Source organism: Acanthisitta chloris, unplaced genomic scaffold (assembly GCF_000695815.1).
Source record: "Acanthisitta chloris isolate BGI_N310 unplaced genomic scaffold, ASM69581v1 scaffold16808, whole genome shotgun sequence".
Lineage (NCBI taxonomy): Eukaryota > Metazoa > Chordata > Aves > Passeriformes > Acanthisittidae > Acanthisitta > Acanthisitta chloris.
Window position 1 is genome coordinate 1 of NW_008685527.1, and position 15,067 is coordinate 15,067.

The 15,067-nt window shown below is 38.1% G+C and overlaps 1 protein-coding gene across 1 annotated transcript in view; it reads left to right on the top strand.

The window, feature by feature from the left end:
* Positions 1-1,316: 1,316 nt before the first annotated feature.
* Positions 1,317-15,067, top strand: part of NAF1 (nuclear assembly factor 1 ribonucleoprotein) — a gene marked incomplete at its 5' end in the record, with an annotated part of 16,700 nt that continues 2,949 nt past the window's right edge. Inside the window, 6 exons of the mRNA XM_009079802.1 lie at positions 1,317-1,449; positions 3,015-3,108; positions 5,600-5,682; positions 7,200-7,360; positions 10,987-11,038; positions 14,116-14,221. Coding sequence (XP_009078050.1) covers positions 1,317-1,449; positions 3,015-3,108; positions 5,600-5,682; positions 7,200-7,360; positions 10,987-11,038; positions 14,116-14,221 — 629 coding nt within the window. The remainder of the gene's footprint in view (positions 1,450-3,014; positions 3,109-5,599; positions 5,683-7,199; positions 7,361-10,986; positions 11,039-14,115; positions 14,222-15,067) is intronic.

A 15,067-nucleotide genomic window follows, 5' to 3' on the forward strand; every position in this document is an offset into this window, starting at 1 on the left:
GGCCCAGGGTTTCAGTCTCGGTAGCTTTCCCAGAGCACGTTCAGGTATCTCCCGCTCGGAGTCGTGCCGTTGAATTAAGCCTCCAGAACAGTGCCTGCAGGGGTATGGGATTGAACAGCACGTGAGGTTGTTGGTGGCCCGCAGAGCGTCTTGGAGCCCGTGCCTGCTGGAGTGTGCGCTTCGGTGTGGTGCTCATAGAGTGCTCCTGTGGCGCTGGTGTCAGGCACCGGCAGTGTTGCTGCTGGAAAAAAACTGAATGGTGGGAGTCAGTGTGCAGAGTTTGCAGACCTTACCTCGTGCTCGGATGTTGTCATCTCTTTCTGAGCATGTATGTTCTGTATAAAAAGTTCCATTTGTGCTTCGGTGTTCAGTATAGTTGGTGAAAGGTAACTTTGGTTAGATGTGGGCTCTGTTGCACGGTTAGAAGCCTGAAACGTTGGCTTTTTCTTGGGCCGTGGCAGCAAGATGGGTATGTGCTTACTTTAACTTGTGGAAGCTGAAAGAAAGCCTAAGGATCTCTTCTTAAAGACACATAAAGCTTCATTAGCAGTTAATTAGTTAACGTTTGGCTTTAGAAATACTTTGGTTAAAAGTTTTCCTAGAGCATCATGAAGTGATGGAGAGTGAAATTCCTGACCTATATTCAGTGCTTTACCTGTATGCAGTGTGTCTTAGTTCCAGAGTCTGTTGTGCAGATCGTTAAAGGTGAAATTTTCATAGCTGTAACTTATTTAGCTGCCTACGTACATGCATCTCAATCTTGAGTTTTGTTTTTTCTCCTCCCTCCACTGATTGGTCTCTGGTAGTCTGAGTGATTTTTTTTTTTTTGATTATTTTTTAAAATTCTGCGATATTGGTTTTGTTCTGAAAAGTCCTTATTTGGCTTTTTCAAAAGTTTTATTTGGAGCGGTGCTCGTCATTATTATCAGTGTTTGTTGGAGTAAAGAATGCAGCAATAGCTAATTGAAAGGCATTTGTTGACTTGTGAAGGAGACAATGTGGTATTTCAAGAATCTAGAAGGGAGTGGGTTTTTTAAATATTAGGAGTCTAAGACAATAAACATCTCTTATGCATGTGCCAGTGAGAAATGTTTTATTACTAATCTCTGTGAATGTGTATTGGGGGACTTTAGACAGGCCGTGAATTATGAAACTAATCTCTTTTACATTCTAATAGAGTTTTTTTTCCTTCAAGATGCATTACTTGGAATCAGTATTTTCCTAACCTTCACTTAGCGTTATGCTAATGTTGGGTTTGTACAAGAAGAGTCACTGTGAGAAGTCAGTTTTCTAACTCCCATGTTTGTTTTATTCAGTGATACGGATTCAGATAGTTCACCAACTACATCCTTGTCTTCACCTTCACCACTATCTGATGAAGATGATCAGCCGATTGAGAAGGTTGAGAGATCTTTCTGTATTAGATCAAAAGATGAGTTGCCTATTGATGTAAGTACATTGTGTTATGTTTTAAACCTTTTCTCACAAACCCAACTTGAAGCATATTTAGATCTCTCCTTCCTTGTCAAGATGGGGGATAGAATCAGAAGAGTAAAAGAAAATTCTAAGGCTGATCTAAAGACAGTTTAATATGTAAAGCAAAACAAATTTAATGCTTCTCATGGGCAGGCAGGTGTTCAGCCATCCCCAGGAAAGCTAGGCTCCATCACATGTAACAGTTTCTTGGGAAAATAAATGCCATCACTCTGAATGTCCCCCCCACTTCCTTCTCCTTCTCCCAGCTTTCTATGCTGAGCATGATGCCATATGGTTTGGAGTATCCCTTTGGTGAGTGCAGGTCAGCTGCCCTGACTGTGTCTCCACCCAATTCCTTTTGCACCAGCCTCCTCACTGATGGGTAGTGTGAGAAGAAGAAAAGGCCGCCTTGCTGTGTGAGCACTGCTCAGCAATAGCAGAACATCTCTGTGTTACCAACACTGTTTCCAGCAGATATCCAAAATACAGCCCCATACTAGGTACTGTGAAGAAAAGTGAATTTACCACAGCCAAAACTAGCACAGTTAACGACTTAAAATGTCTTATTTTTCAGGTGCATATATTAAGGAGTGTTAGTGGAACTATTTTAGGAACCTCTTGCTTTGAAGTGTAGGATAAGCAGATATTGTATATAGTATGTCAGGAGATACAGTTTACAATTTTGAGGTTTAGGATCAAAGTTACAACCTCCTACCTGCTGGTCTTTGGCCTTTGAATTGCTCTCACAGAAGTAGCTTGGTTAAGTCTTAGCAGTGAAGTTGATTCAGTGTTGGAAAACTCACTGGCCTGTAGAAGAGTGTGGTGTTTCTATCTGAATTCATGCCTTGAGTTTAACAGTGTAACATCTGGGAAAGTCTTTGCTTCTTTTTGGTCTTGGAGTTGCTCTAGAAGCCTTTGCCAAGCACTTTGGTTAGAGTAAAAATTATCAGGTGAAGTTCTGATAAAACAGGGTAAGATTCTTCTGTTTGAGTGGAAGCCAAGCATTCACACAGGGATATAAGCTGGAGTTTGGACAGCACCCTTTGCCTGCTGGATTCCCAGAGGACAAGACCTGCCACTGGACCTTTGGGAGAGGATGGATCTACAGGATCACTGCTCCAACAGACCCATCACTCCAGGACTGCAGCCACCATTTAATCGGACTGCTACCAACACCCTGACTGACAGGGTGTCAGCTTACTTTGACTCTTGGCAGTGGTTTCTTTTTGTACTGTTGCATTTGTTGTTGTTTTTCCTATTAAATTGTACTCCTGACTTGGAGTCTCACTGGTTTGCTTTCAAACCAGCACAACTGGAAATATGTTTCAATAGCAAAGGTGTCCTCAGAAGTGACATTCCCTCAAGGTGAGTTCATTTAGAATGGTTCTGAAAGAGGCAAATCAAGTTAGTTTTTTTAAAAAATAAAATCCTCAAAATGCTAGGAGCCTTTTTTTCCAATTGTCAAAATTTCTGCTGTGACAAAGTGATGAATGTCTTAGTGTGATATTGTATTCTAAACATTGACTTGCTATTTTCAGGACCTACCTCCTGTTGAAGACTTGTCAATAATTCTTCCTGATGATGTTGAACTGAAGATCTTTGGCACAGTTTCCAGCATCATTGAGAAGCTGGGTAGGCAAGATGTGTTTGCTTTGTTTTTAATTAATGTAGTTTTTGTATAACTGGGTGTTAATGTGTACTTAAGTGTTCCTTTAAAGTGTCAGTGCTGCAGCATTGGATTTTCAGGGGTAGTGGGTTGCTGTGTGAGAACTCAAACTAACAAATGATATTTGTGTTGAATTACCTTTTAGTTGGCTTACATGATACTAAGACTACTGTCTACTACCTAGCTAGAACTGCATGTGTTTCTGTGTGACATTCATGTTTAATTTTTTTCTTTAAAATGACTTTTTTGTCTCCAGTGTAATAATATATTGCATAAAATAATTTTTATATTGATTCTGACAACAAAAAGATTGAACACTTGGCAGTATTTTAAGAAGATCTTCCAGCTGTGTGCACTACATTTGAATTATCTCTGAATATACAGGAGCTGTGTAACTTCAAGGACTAGTGTAGTACAATGCAGTCCCAAGTGCTTGCTTCTTAGTATATGATGGCAGGAAAAGACTTGTTTCTTTAGCAGTGCAGGTTCTTTTTGTCGTTTTGTTTTGTGGTTGTGTTTTTTGGGTTTATTTTAATTTAATTTTATCTTTATTCATCCCACTTCTGGCACCTTGACCAAATGTAAGCGGCCCGTGTCAGCAGTCATAGCACAGTACAACTAAGATGATTTATGGGTGCTGAAGGGTAAGCTTAATGGGATTGAGATATACAGTAGTTCCTTAACTGCAGTTTCTCCTAGGTTTCATGGGACTGGCATGACTCATATTTTCCGAGTATTTTCCTTAGCCTACTGAAGACTTGGGACTTGTGATGGATTAAGTAGAGAATATGCTCTGAGAGTTTTTGGTGCATGATTTTTTTGTTGGTTTGGATTTTTGTAGGGTTTTTTTTTTTCTTTTTTGGCTTATTGTATTTCTTAGGAGGATTAAACAACACATTGGGTTTTTCACTGTATATTTTATCCTACAGGTAGACACAAAAATTGTTTTCCCAAATTCTCTTGGAATTCAGTGAACTATTAAGCCTGTGGCATTGTAGCATACTTGTTTGACATGTCAAGCAGTTTTAGCTTGGTGACATGTTATTGCTTAAAGTTCTGTTATGTAAGTTTAGCAGTAATGATCTTGTTACTTTTTCTTGGAGTCTGAGTGACTTTATTTGCTGATGGAGAGGCATTGAGAATGCTTAATTGAGCACTTTGTTGTTTTAGTGGTAGAGAAGATTATCTTCAGGATCAGAGTTTTTGAGTGTAATGCTGCTAGGCTTTTTTGTTGACAGCTTTAAGCACAGTTCCTCCTTAAGGTAAAGGAAGACCTGGTATTTCTGTAGATTAAAGTAACAAATGCTGACTACTGCTGAAGAAAGTGAACTACTATAGAGATTTCAGTAGGGAAATCTCTTTGTCTCTGAATCTGGAAAACCTAAAAATGAATTAGCCTGTATATCAAATCGTGTACTTAATGGAAGAAGATGCTTCTGTGTCCATTTATAAGTATTTAAGTTCACTAAGTGTTAAGATTCCATATTTTGAGCTACTAGAATGACTTGCTTGCTCTGACCACTTCTACCATTGTTAATCTTATCAATTTAGGCCCAAATGTAGTATGATATTTACATGAGATTAAATTACTGAAATTTATTTCCAATTGTGTGTCTGCCAGACAGTTTTTGTGTTCTGGTCTGATTCACAGGACTTATAGGGAAAGCTATAATGAACAGTGATCTCCATTCTTTTTTTCTGAGGAGAATTTAATGTGGAATATTAAGAGGGCAGAATACACATGTGCATCTGCACTCGAAAACCCCAAGATTATTGCTACTATGCACTTAATTAAGAAACATTCCGAGTAAATAGAATCATAGAATCAACCAGGTTGGAAAAGACCTCAGAGATCGAGTCCAACTCTACCGTCATTACTAGACCATGGATCCAGCCTCAACTTGAAAACCTCCAGGGATGGTGAATCCACCACCTCCCCAGGCAGCCCATTCCAATGCCTGATTACTCTCTCCGTAAAAAATCTCTTCCTAATATCCAACCTAAACCTCCCCTGGCAGAGCTTGAGTCTGTGCCCTCTTGTCCTACTGCTGGTTGCCTGGGAGAAGAGACCAACTCCCACCTGACTACAACCTCCTTTCAGGTAGTTGTATAGGGTGATAAGGTCACTCCTGAGCCTCCTCTTCTCCAGGCTAAACAACCCCAGATAGTAGGTATCTTGCTCATACATACCTGAGACTTCTTTTGTCCCTATCATCTGGTGTCCTTTCTTTCTTTACCCCAGAGAATCAAATTCTGTAAGCAATGTAAATATTGCCACTCATATATCACTGGAGAAGGGGTGTATGATTTTAAGTAGTTTCTCTTGTGTGCAAGAATTTTTGGTTGCAGCTCTGTGAACTTCAGTAGACAAATAATGGTGTGGTTAGTAAGTTTCTCTGCAATTAACTACATGCTGTTGAAAAGTGAAGATCTAATTGTGTTTATTTTCCATTTTAGTAATAATTGAATCAGTGAGAGGCCTACCTCCAGTAAATGAGGAAAGTGTAATTTTTAAAGAAGATCGTCACGCAGTAGGAAAGGTGTGTATAAAATATAAACTTGTTATTCTAATACAAAATTCAAAGTATTAGTGCTCCAACAACTAGAGTTGAAGTTGGCTAAATGAAAGAATTTCCTTGATACGTAGTTTTCCTTTGTGCTTTTGAGTCTTGCTATTGTCCTCTGTGTTTTTACTCTCAAGAATTCCTGTCTTGGAATTCACTGCATTCTTACAGACTTTCCAGTATTTTGAGTGCTTGTGGAGAGGGAGAGATTGGTTTCAGGTGTGTGTGATGTCTTGAATTACAGGCTGTGCTCTTCTACTGCCAAATAGGGGCACAGGTTAGAGTGAAGTTTCAGGAAGAGTAAGGAATGTTGACACGTCTATGCTCTGTGTTCTGATTTAAGTCCAGTGAAGAATGTTTGCTGAGAGGGTGTTGCATTGAAAATTTTGTGTTTCCTGTGGAAGGAAAGCCATCATTGGCAGTGGTTAACTACTATATTAACTTCAAATGCTAGATGTTACATGCTAGAATCCTGGGGTCCATTAGGAGGAGCACTGCCAGCAGGTCAACAGAGGTGATCCTGTCTCTTCTCAGCCCTCGTGAGGTCACACCTGGAGTATTGTGTCCAGTTCTGGGCTCCTTGAGTACATGAGGGAAATAAGAGCTCCTGGATTGGGTCCAGCACAGGGCAACGAAGATGGTTAAGGGACTGGAGCAGCTTACTTATGAGGGCAGGCTGAGGGAGTTGGGTCTTCAATCTCGAGAAGAGACAGCTGAAAAGTGATCTCATTAATGTATTCAAGTACATGAATGGGAGGTGACAAGTAGATGGAGCCAGACTCTTCTCAGTGGTGGAAACCAATAAAGCAAGAGGTAACAGGCAAAAACTGATGCACAGGAAGTTCCACCTGAATACAAGGAAGAACTTTACTGTGTGAGTGACCATACACTGAAACAGGTTGGCCAGAGAGGCTGTGGAGTCTCCCTCACTGGAGGTATCCAAGAACCATTGGACGCAATCCTGTGCCATGTGCTCTGGGGTGACCCTGCTTGAGCAAGAAGGTTGGATCAGATGACCCACTGTGGTCCCTTCCAACCTGACTGATTCTGTGATTCTCTGAATTGCAGGTGTTCTGTACAACATGGTGGAATTTTGTGCTTTCCATGGAATTGGGGAACAAGCAGGAATTGACATAAAGGCATGTTGTAATAATAAACTTGGAGGAAAAAGGATCAGGAGATTGTTCCAGATGTCAGAGATTATTTAAACCGTAGTGGAGACAAAAGAATAGAGATTTGACAAAAGGTAGAGGAAGTAGACAGTGCAGTTCAGTGGGCAAAGGCAACATCAGCATAAAAGAACTTGCTTTTCCATACTATAACAGTATGTGGGGAAATATGCTGTCAGACTAAACAGGATAATAAAACTAGAGTGTGAAAGAAACTTTATTTGATGTTTCATTTTGAAAATATATCAAACTTCTTATACAGCTGCCTACAATGAAATTGGCTATCTACTCTTGGTGGTTTATTTAAACATTATTTTTTTTCAGGTATTTGAGATATTTGGTCCTGTTTTACATCCCTTTTATGTGGTAAGATTTAACAGCTCAGAGCATATCAAAGAAAAAGGTATTAATGTGCAAGATAGCATGTATTTTGCTCCATCAGTGGAAGACTTCACCCAGTATGTATTTGCAGAGAAACTAAAACAGTAAGTTTGATTTCTTTTCTGATCTGGTTATAACTTATTTTTTAATGTAGCAGAAAATATTGGATTAAAGTTTAGTCTTGAGAGAAAAAGTGTAGTACTAACTTGTCACTAAATTGTTTTTTTATTTTAGATGTTCTCAACTGTGTTGTTGTAATAAGATTGCACTGTTTTGCCTTTAAGAGCAATGCAGAGTAGCCGCAAAGTGCAGGCTTTGAAAGTGCTGGGATTGTTAAAGTTTAGTTTCTTAATTTAGTATCTTAAGCTTGCTTTATTGCTATGCTGCTGTTTTACCTAAAATAACATAACCACTTGCCCCACACCCTCTCATGCACATATATACATACATTTTGCAAGCTGAACTTTCCAGATTTTGTTCTTCAGATTCTTGTTTAGTTTGAGAACTGATAATAAATTTGCATTCTGAGCAGGTTTGTATTTATTAACTATTTTTATTTCATGTTACAAAGCCAGAATTGAAATTTAATTATCAATAAATCTGTTGTACAGTTGGAGGATAACAGTTCTAGATGGAAACTACCTACTGTAAATTTGAGAGGAGGAATTTGAGTGGCAATGTAGTATGGTATTCAGAAACTTCTCAGTAGTGTTGGTGTATCCCAGTCTGCCTGAGGAAAGTAGCATGCATGAGTAGGACTTGATACCATTTAAAGGAAGGTGTACTCATGGATACAGACTGAGAAATGAAGCACAATAAATGACACCTAGATACTGCCGTTCTAATTATTGATGAAATAACTATAGGTTAAAATCCTTTGTCATACAAGTGACTTAGTTACTGTTTATTAGGATTAGTTCTCAGGTTCTCATCTGACTTAGGTTGGTTAATTGCTTGCATTCATTACAACTCTGCCAGTATTCATACTGAATATTTTTTTTTCTTTAGTCAGGCATGTGTGGCCAGGCTTGCAAGAGTCTTTTTTTATTTTTTCCTCATTTCTGTGTAAGCAACAAGCATATTTTTTTCCTTTCAGTGAGGACCAAAATAGATCACTTTCTCACTCTGATGCTTGTTTGTTTTTCTGCAGCATTTTAATGCCAGCTGGTCTTTGATTTGCGCTATTAAACTTTATTGCTTAGCGCAGTAACTGCACAGACTTTAATCATCTGCTTGCTGCATCAATAGCTGTGTTCTGTATTCAGCTTCTGAGATGGGAGACTCATGTTTTAGTTTGTTGCATGCTTTGAAAGCAGTTTTGGAAACCTTTTGTCTTTTGCTAGTACTTCACTGTCATATGTGGTGAAAAATTGAACACTAGGCCAGATGTTTCCCACTGTTGTGGCTTTGCAGCACAGCTGAACAGTGTATCAGACATTGTTTCTTGCCTTGATAAAAATGAGCAGTGTTAACACTTGTGTAATGTGACATAACCCATAATTTCTGAATAGTGTGACTTAAGTTACATTTCACTGAAATAATGTTTTATTTCTGAGTTTTTCTATATAATTTCTTAAACTCTTGTGAGGCATTTGGTACTATTTGCTGAAGCTGCCTCTTCACAAAGTAGGTATCATTAAAAAGGGATGAAGAATTTATGATTTCTGGCTGTGCTGTAATGCCTATATGAAGAAACCAAGACAGCTTGAATAATAGAAAAGTCAAGCTTTGGTCAGTGCTTCACAAGAAACTTTTGGACCTTAGCGGATTGAAAATGTGATGACCAATAATTATAATTTTCTGCTTTTTGTTAGATCATGTGCAGACCAGATAGTGGAGTATTACAGGCTTGAAGTTTTAAAGCTGCTGCTCAGAACTGATGGTACTTTGAAAAAGAAAGGAATTTGAAACAAACATTAAGTTTGAATGTTTTTCTGAAATCTAAAATGCAATCTGCTTGCATTGTACAAAGCTGCAGTGCTATGAATAAGCCTTACACTTTATAGAAAAATAAATGGAAGTGTAGTGTAAAACGTTTTGAATGCAAAATAATTTGTTGCTAAAAATAGATTTGTGTTGTATTGCCTGAAACACAAAGTAATTCTGAAGAAGCTCATGTATTTGCCTGATTCCACTGGGTCACCTTTCGTTAGACTTCCAGGTCTTACAGTATCTCACTTCAGAAATCAAAGAATTGCTATATTGTTCTTCGCAGATTGTGAAGTACCTCAGAGCATGAAAAGTGGTTTGTGTTTTACTGAACACAAGGGAAGGCTGCCTTGGAGAGTGAGATAAGCTGCCTGAACTTAGAAGGTTTAAATTTTGCAATCAGTCATTCTACAAATTGCCTAATGACCACAGGTCTTGGAGATTTCTTATGTGCTCTGGTATTTCTGGCAGGCATGTGTTGCTCCAAAATAACAAGATGAAAGGAAGAAACAGTTTAGTTCATAATAATAAGAAAGGTTTTCTGCAGCTGAGAATTTACTCATATAGAACCTTTATCTTCCTTTCCTCCCTCTTATTTTTCTAATTGATCTTTAAAATGGCTTCCTTGATAATATGGTTTGCTCATAATCACAAAGATTGGTGTGTCTTTATGGCTTTCTTGTGATGTGTAGAGATTTAGCTTCAGTTTTATGGTTAGGGATAGAGGTGTGATGTACCTTCAGATGGGCAACATCTGACCTAAGGGCCTCTGAAGTCCAGGTTACCTAGGGTGATGGTGCTGTACTGTTTTTTTGTAGTTATTGCTACTTGATTGTTGGTGACTTGATGAATATATATAAAAAAAACCCCTTTAGTTATTAGAACACTGATTAAAGACATTTCACACGGAACACAATGTTTTAACTGTATGGTTCCATTTTGCAATCAGGAGTTTTCAGTATTGTACTATTTTATGTAGTTTGCCTGCATACGTAAGGATAGTACCTTGACATTTCAAACCAAAACATATTAAATTTGTGAGCAGTGTGGAAAAAACCTTCAACAGGCTTCTGACTGTAATTGAAATTTGTTCCACAAATTCTTTGCTAGTCAAAGAAATAGCTTGATTTTTAGTGAAGTTCTTAGCAGTGGGTGAAATAAATCATGCTACTTCAAAGTTCTTTTGGTCATTGTCAGGCAATACAATGGAGGTTTTTCTTCTATGAATGTCTTTTACCTTGCCATTTAATTTTATGTTTGCAACAAAATAGAATATGAAAGCTAACTACCTATTAGCTAACATTGTTGTAATAAAATTGTAAGCCAAGCTTAGAGATTCTTTTGGTTCCATTGTGACTGTGTTGTACTTAAAGTCTGTGTCCTGCTGGACCAGTTCATCGTTCTTTGTAGCTGGAGATACATGTCTGGAACCAGAGTAAGAAAGGCTGTGATTGTAGTCAGTAGTTAGCATAAGAAAGTTGCAGTGAACTGTGTCAATTCAGGTTCAAAGCAATTTATGTTCAAAAGGCTGTGTTGAGAGAGTACTGATCAAAGCTTAATATTAGCTGTATGAAATGCTCAGTCATTACTGGAAGTAGGAAGATTTTTCAAGTGACATATGTAGTGAAGTCCTAAGTTGACACATATATTACTCTTCACTTAGAAACAATGTTAAGAAACAAATGTCTCTTTCAAAACAGGCAACTTCTGGTGTAGGAGTTCTTAAACCTTGAAGGAAGTGTTGTCCTTTTTCATCTGGATTGTCTAATTTGTGTTTTGTGTTTGTTTTTTTTTCTTTTAGGGATAAAGGTTCAGATGCATCTTGGATGAATGACCAAGAACCACCACCTGAAGTAACTATAGTGGATTTTTTTTTTTGTTTATGTTTTTGATTACGCAACTTATATGTATAAAAAAAATCTGTGCAAAATAACTAATTAGCAGGCTTATATTTTTTTATGTGGTTGAAAGAAAAATATGGAAAGAAAAGGTCATGCTTTCTTTGGAGAGGTCTCATAATGAGTGTAAAAAGTACTGCCCGTCTTTTTTTACTTGCTTTTTGCAGTTGGAAAAAATGTGTATCTCAGTTCCTCTAGTCCTTCAAGAATGTTTGGCAACCTGAACGTTTGAGTGGCTGTGCTTTTACCTACCCCAATAATTTTTGTCCTTGTGATTCTTTCACTGCAGCTTTGTCTTTAGTTTGCCACAAGAAATTGTTTGTCTTTAAAGGCTTAATAGTCTGCAAACTGTACTACTTGGGTGTTCCTGTCTGCTCTTTTAGATTGCAGCAGAGGTGGTGTCATTCTTTGAATGGCTTCTTAGTAAGCTTCTCCTCTAGTTTGCTGTTATAAAACACTAGTTTCCTGAGAGAAGATTTGCTGCTTCCATAGACAGGCAGTCATACAGGATTGTCTAGAAGTGAGAGCTCTTCATGACCATTGGCATGATTTATTATAGGATGTGTTAATACTTCTTCAGTGACTCCCAGGCTTCCTGTCCGGTTTACCTTAATTCCACTCTAACTATACTTTTCATCACTGTTCCCTTCAATAAGAATGGCTAAGAGGGAGTTTTATTGAGGTGTTTTCATGAGATTTATTTTACAGCTCAACACTTGAGTCACTTTTCTTGAAATTTCTGCTTTAAGCATACTTATCCAAAACAGCTGAAATTTCTAGAAGCCTCTATAAATACATCAAACAAATATATCAAACAGAATTGGCCCTGGAGCTGAGCCCTGAGGAGCCCTGCTGATGACTGGTTGCCAGCCAGACATAGCCCCATTTGCTGCAACTCTTTGAGCTCTGCCCTTCAGACAGTTCTTTACCCAATACACCATGAACCTGCTGATCCCACAGCTGGACAACGTGTGCAGAAGGATGCTGTGAGGGACAGTATCAAATTTTACGTTCACAGTCCTTATCCCAGGCGGATTGTTCTGGCTCGAAGGAGAGATGTTGTGACATGATCTTTTCTGCGCTTGAAGATAGGTCCTGTGTATCAGTCTGTCAGCCCAGAATGTCCCCATCCCTGTAGTGAGGATGATGCATTTTGAAATGCTTTTTTTTTTCTTCCTACAAATGGAACTGGGCTGACGGTGTTGACTTCTTTCAAAGAATGCTTGTCTGTCAGTTCTGACTGTAAATTGCCTTCCTTTCTTGGGGAGACATCACAGAGAATCATAATTGGAGAATTAGAAGTGTTGCACAAGAATTGGACTGTAGGTATGTGATCAGTGGAGCTTTGAAAGACTAGTTTTGACTAGTCTTAACTTTCTTTCATCCAGCGATTTTTCTAGTGGTGATGATACAAAATGTACTTTTTGGGTAATGGTGAGGTTTTTTGTTACTTCTTAGTCTTTTAGTTTTTTCCTTAGTTCTGTTGTTTCTTAGTAAATATGTAATTTGAGTTTGTAGGAACCTAAGAAACTTCAAAATTGGGATAAATAGTCAAACACTCAAATTGTCTCCAGATGCATTGCTTTTTCCAAAGTTGGGGGTGGTTTTAAATGTTTTTTCTTAATTATGATACTGTTACCTTCAGGTTAGAATCTGAAAGTACAGGTGTAACTTTAGGTTTGCTGTGCTTCACTATAGGAAGGAAGGAAGCTTGAACAAAATCAGTGACAGCAAGGGTGGGCGAACTTGCTTGCTTTTTATGACACCTTTGTTTCCATGGCTGTTCTGACTTTGTAATCTGTCTGTGTGCTCTATTTTGGGGAAAAAACCACATCTAGCATCTTGTAATCCTCAATTAGAATAATCTTTGGTTAGTTCAGACAGAGTTTACACCAGGCTATCCAAACTCTGATAGCTGATGAGCTGATAAGAGAGTATCTTTTGCTGTGAAGGTAATAGCTGTTGACAAGGGTGCAAATTAAATCTTACGCTACTGATGCTTGAAATTGTCTGTTACATCCAGAGTCTTTTAGAGCTCTCTGCTTGCAGCTGATTTTATAACTTTTCTGGCTATCCCCTATGGGTAAACTGTGCAATTGCTGGAGTCAGTTCTGTTTGGGATACTATGATGCTTTACTTTTGTACAAATGTTAAATTACTCCATGTTAAGCCTTTTTTGTTTGCTTCTTTAAGGTATATGGTAAGTGTTCCTTTTCTGATAGGCTCTTAATTAGCCCAGCTTAACTGTAGATTCACTGATACATTCTCTCTCAGCCTTGTCTTTGGGGTCATAGGGTGACAAAGTATGATCCGTGTGCTGCAAGGGTAGTGGGAGCAGACAACTGCACTTTTTGTGAGGTGGCTTTTATGGAATGTTACATGGAAATTAGGTAGCAATAGAAGGTACCTATTGCTGTTCATTATTTCTGCTCTACTGGAGGACGGCATATTGAAGTCCATTGAAAAAGCAGGAGTTAGTGAAAGATTTTGCTTGAAGGTATATATAATCTTGCTGTATTCCTTGTGGCTTTTTTTGAGTGTGTAATCCACTTATGTAGAAGATGAAATAGTTGTATTTGGAATTAACTTTTATTTGGCTTTATAGCACTGTTTAAGTGCAGTGTTTTTGTGATCAATACTCTATGTATGCTAAGAAGATACATCAGGAAGCAGCAAACCCCTTACTTTCAGAATTGAGAAGGGGAGAGAGCAGGAACAAATCCTACCCCTATTATGTCTTCTGAGGAAGTTGTTTTTCAGGGAGCTAATTAATGCTGACAGATTTACTTATTACTTATTATTTACTTATTTTAAAAATCCATATTCTAATTTACCTAGCCTGTAGTTTGTTCTTCAGAAGCTTTTTCTTGGCAGTAACTAGCTAGATCCTTCAGAGATTGCCAGATTTTTTTTTTACTAACATCTAGACAGTCTAAAATTTGTGTTAGGTACATGAATGTCTTATGGTAAGTTTTTGGAGTGTTTTTTCTTATGCTGAGAAACCAGCTGATTTTTATTTTTTTTTTAACCAGGCCTTGGATTTCAGTGATGATGAAAAAGAAAGAATGGCAAAACAGAAGAAAAAGAAGCCTCAAAGTCAAGACAGGAAGAAATTCAAACCAGAAACAATTGCAACAAGTGAGTGAATGCTATGGAAGAATGCTTTTGTCTGTTAAATTGAATTTGGAATGCACATTTTTATCTGTCTTAATGATTGAGTTTTCATACAGTTAATCATTATTTCTGTGCTTTTCCAAGTTGTATTTGTGAATCTGTGACTACATTCCGTATTTTTTTGAGAAGCGAAATTAGGTCATTTTCTGTTGAAACATAAACCCTGTAAAAGGGAGGTGGTGTAGGAGGGAGAACAATTTTCAGAGGAGATTGAGGCTCTTAGACCAGTGTCAGCTGACACGGTGAGAATACAGATCAGGGTTTATTGGGGCTAAAGTTCTGCTTAAGCCTTTGAGTGCAGGGAGCAGATACAGGAAGGCCATGTGCAAATTTTGGAAATCTATTTCTTTGACAGTCAAGGAGGAGATTGTCCCAAACTGTAAATGCCAAGGGATAAAGGATTAAATATATATATATCTATATCTATCTATCTATATATATGTATGTATGTATGTATATATGTACACACAGATACCTGTGGTGAGATTAAGACAAACATGACATCAGATGTTGGTAACTAAAGCTATTATTTTCTTTATTGAGAATTAAAAAGAGAGAAGTGCAAAGAGGAAAGAAGAAAAGTGAGAAAAATGCAGAGAATTGTACAGAAAGCAAAGGATAGTCACCACTCTGAATCCAGTGGTGTCCCATTGGTCTGTGTCCTCTTGGGTGGCCGGGAGAGGAGCTCCAAAGGAGCTTGTCAAAATGGCTGCTTATCATAGAATCAGACTCATCCGGGTTGGAAGACACCTCAAAGATCATCAAGTCCAACCCTACCATCGTTATTAGACCATGGCACTAAGTGTCCAA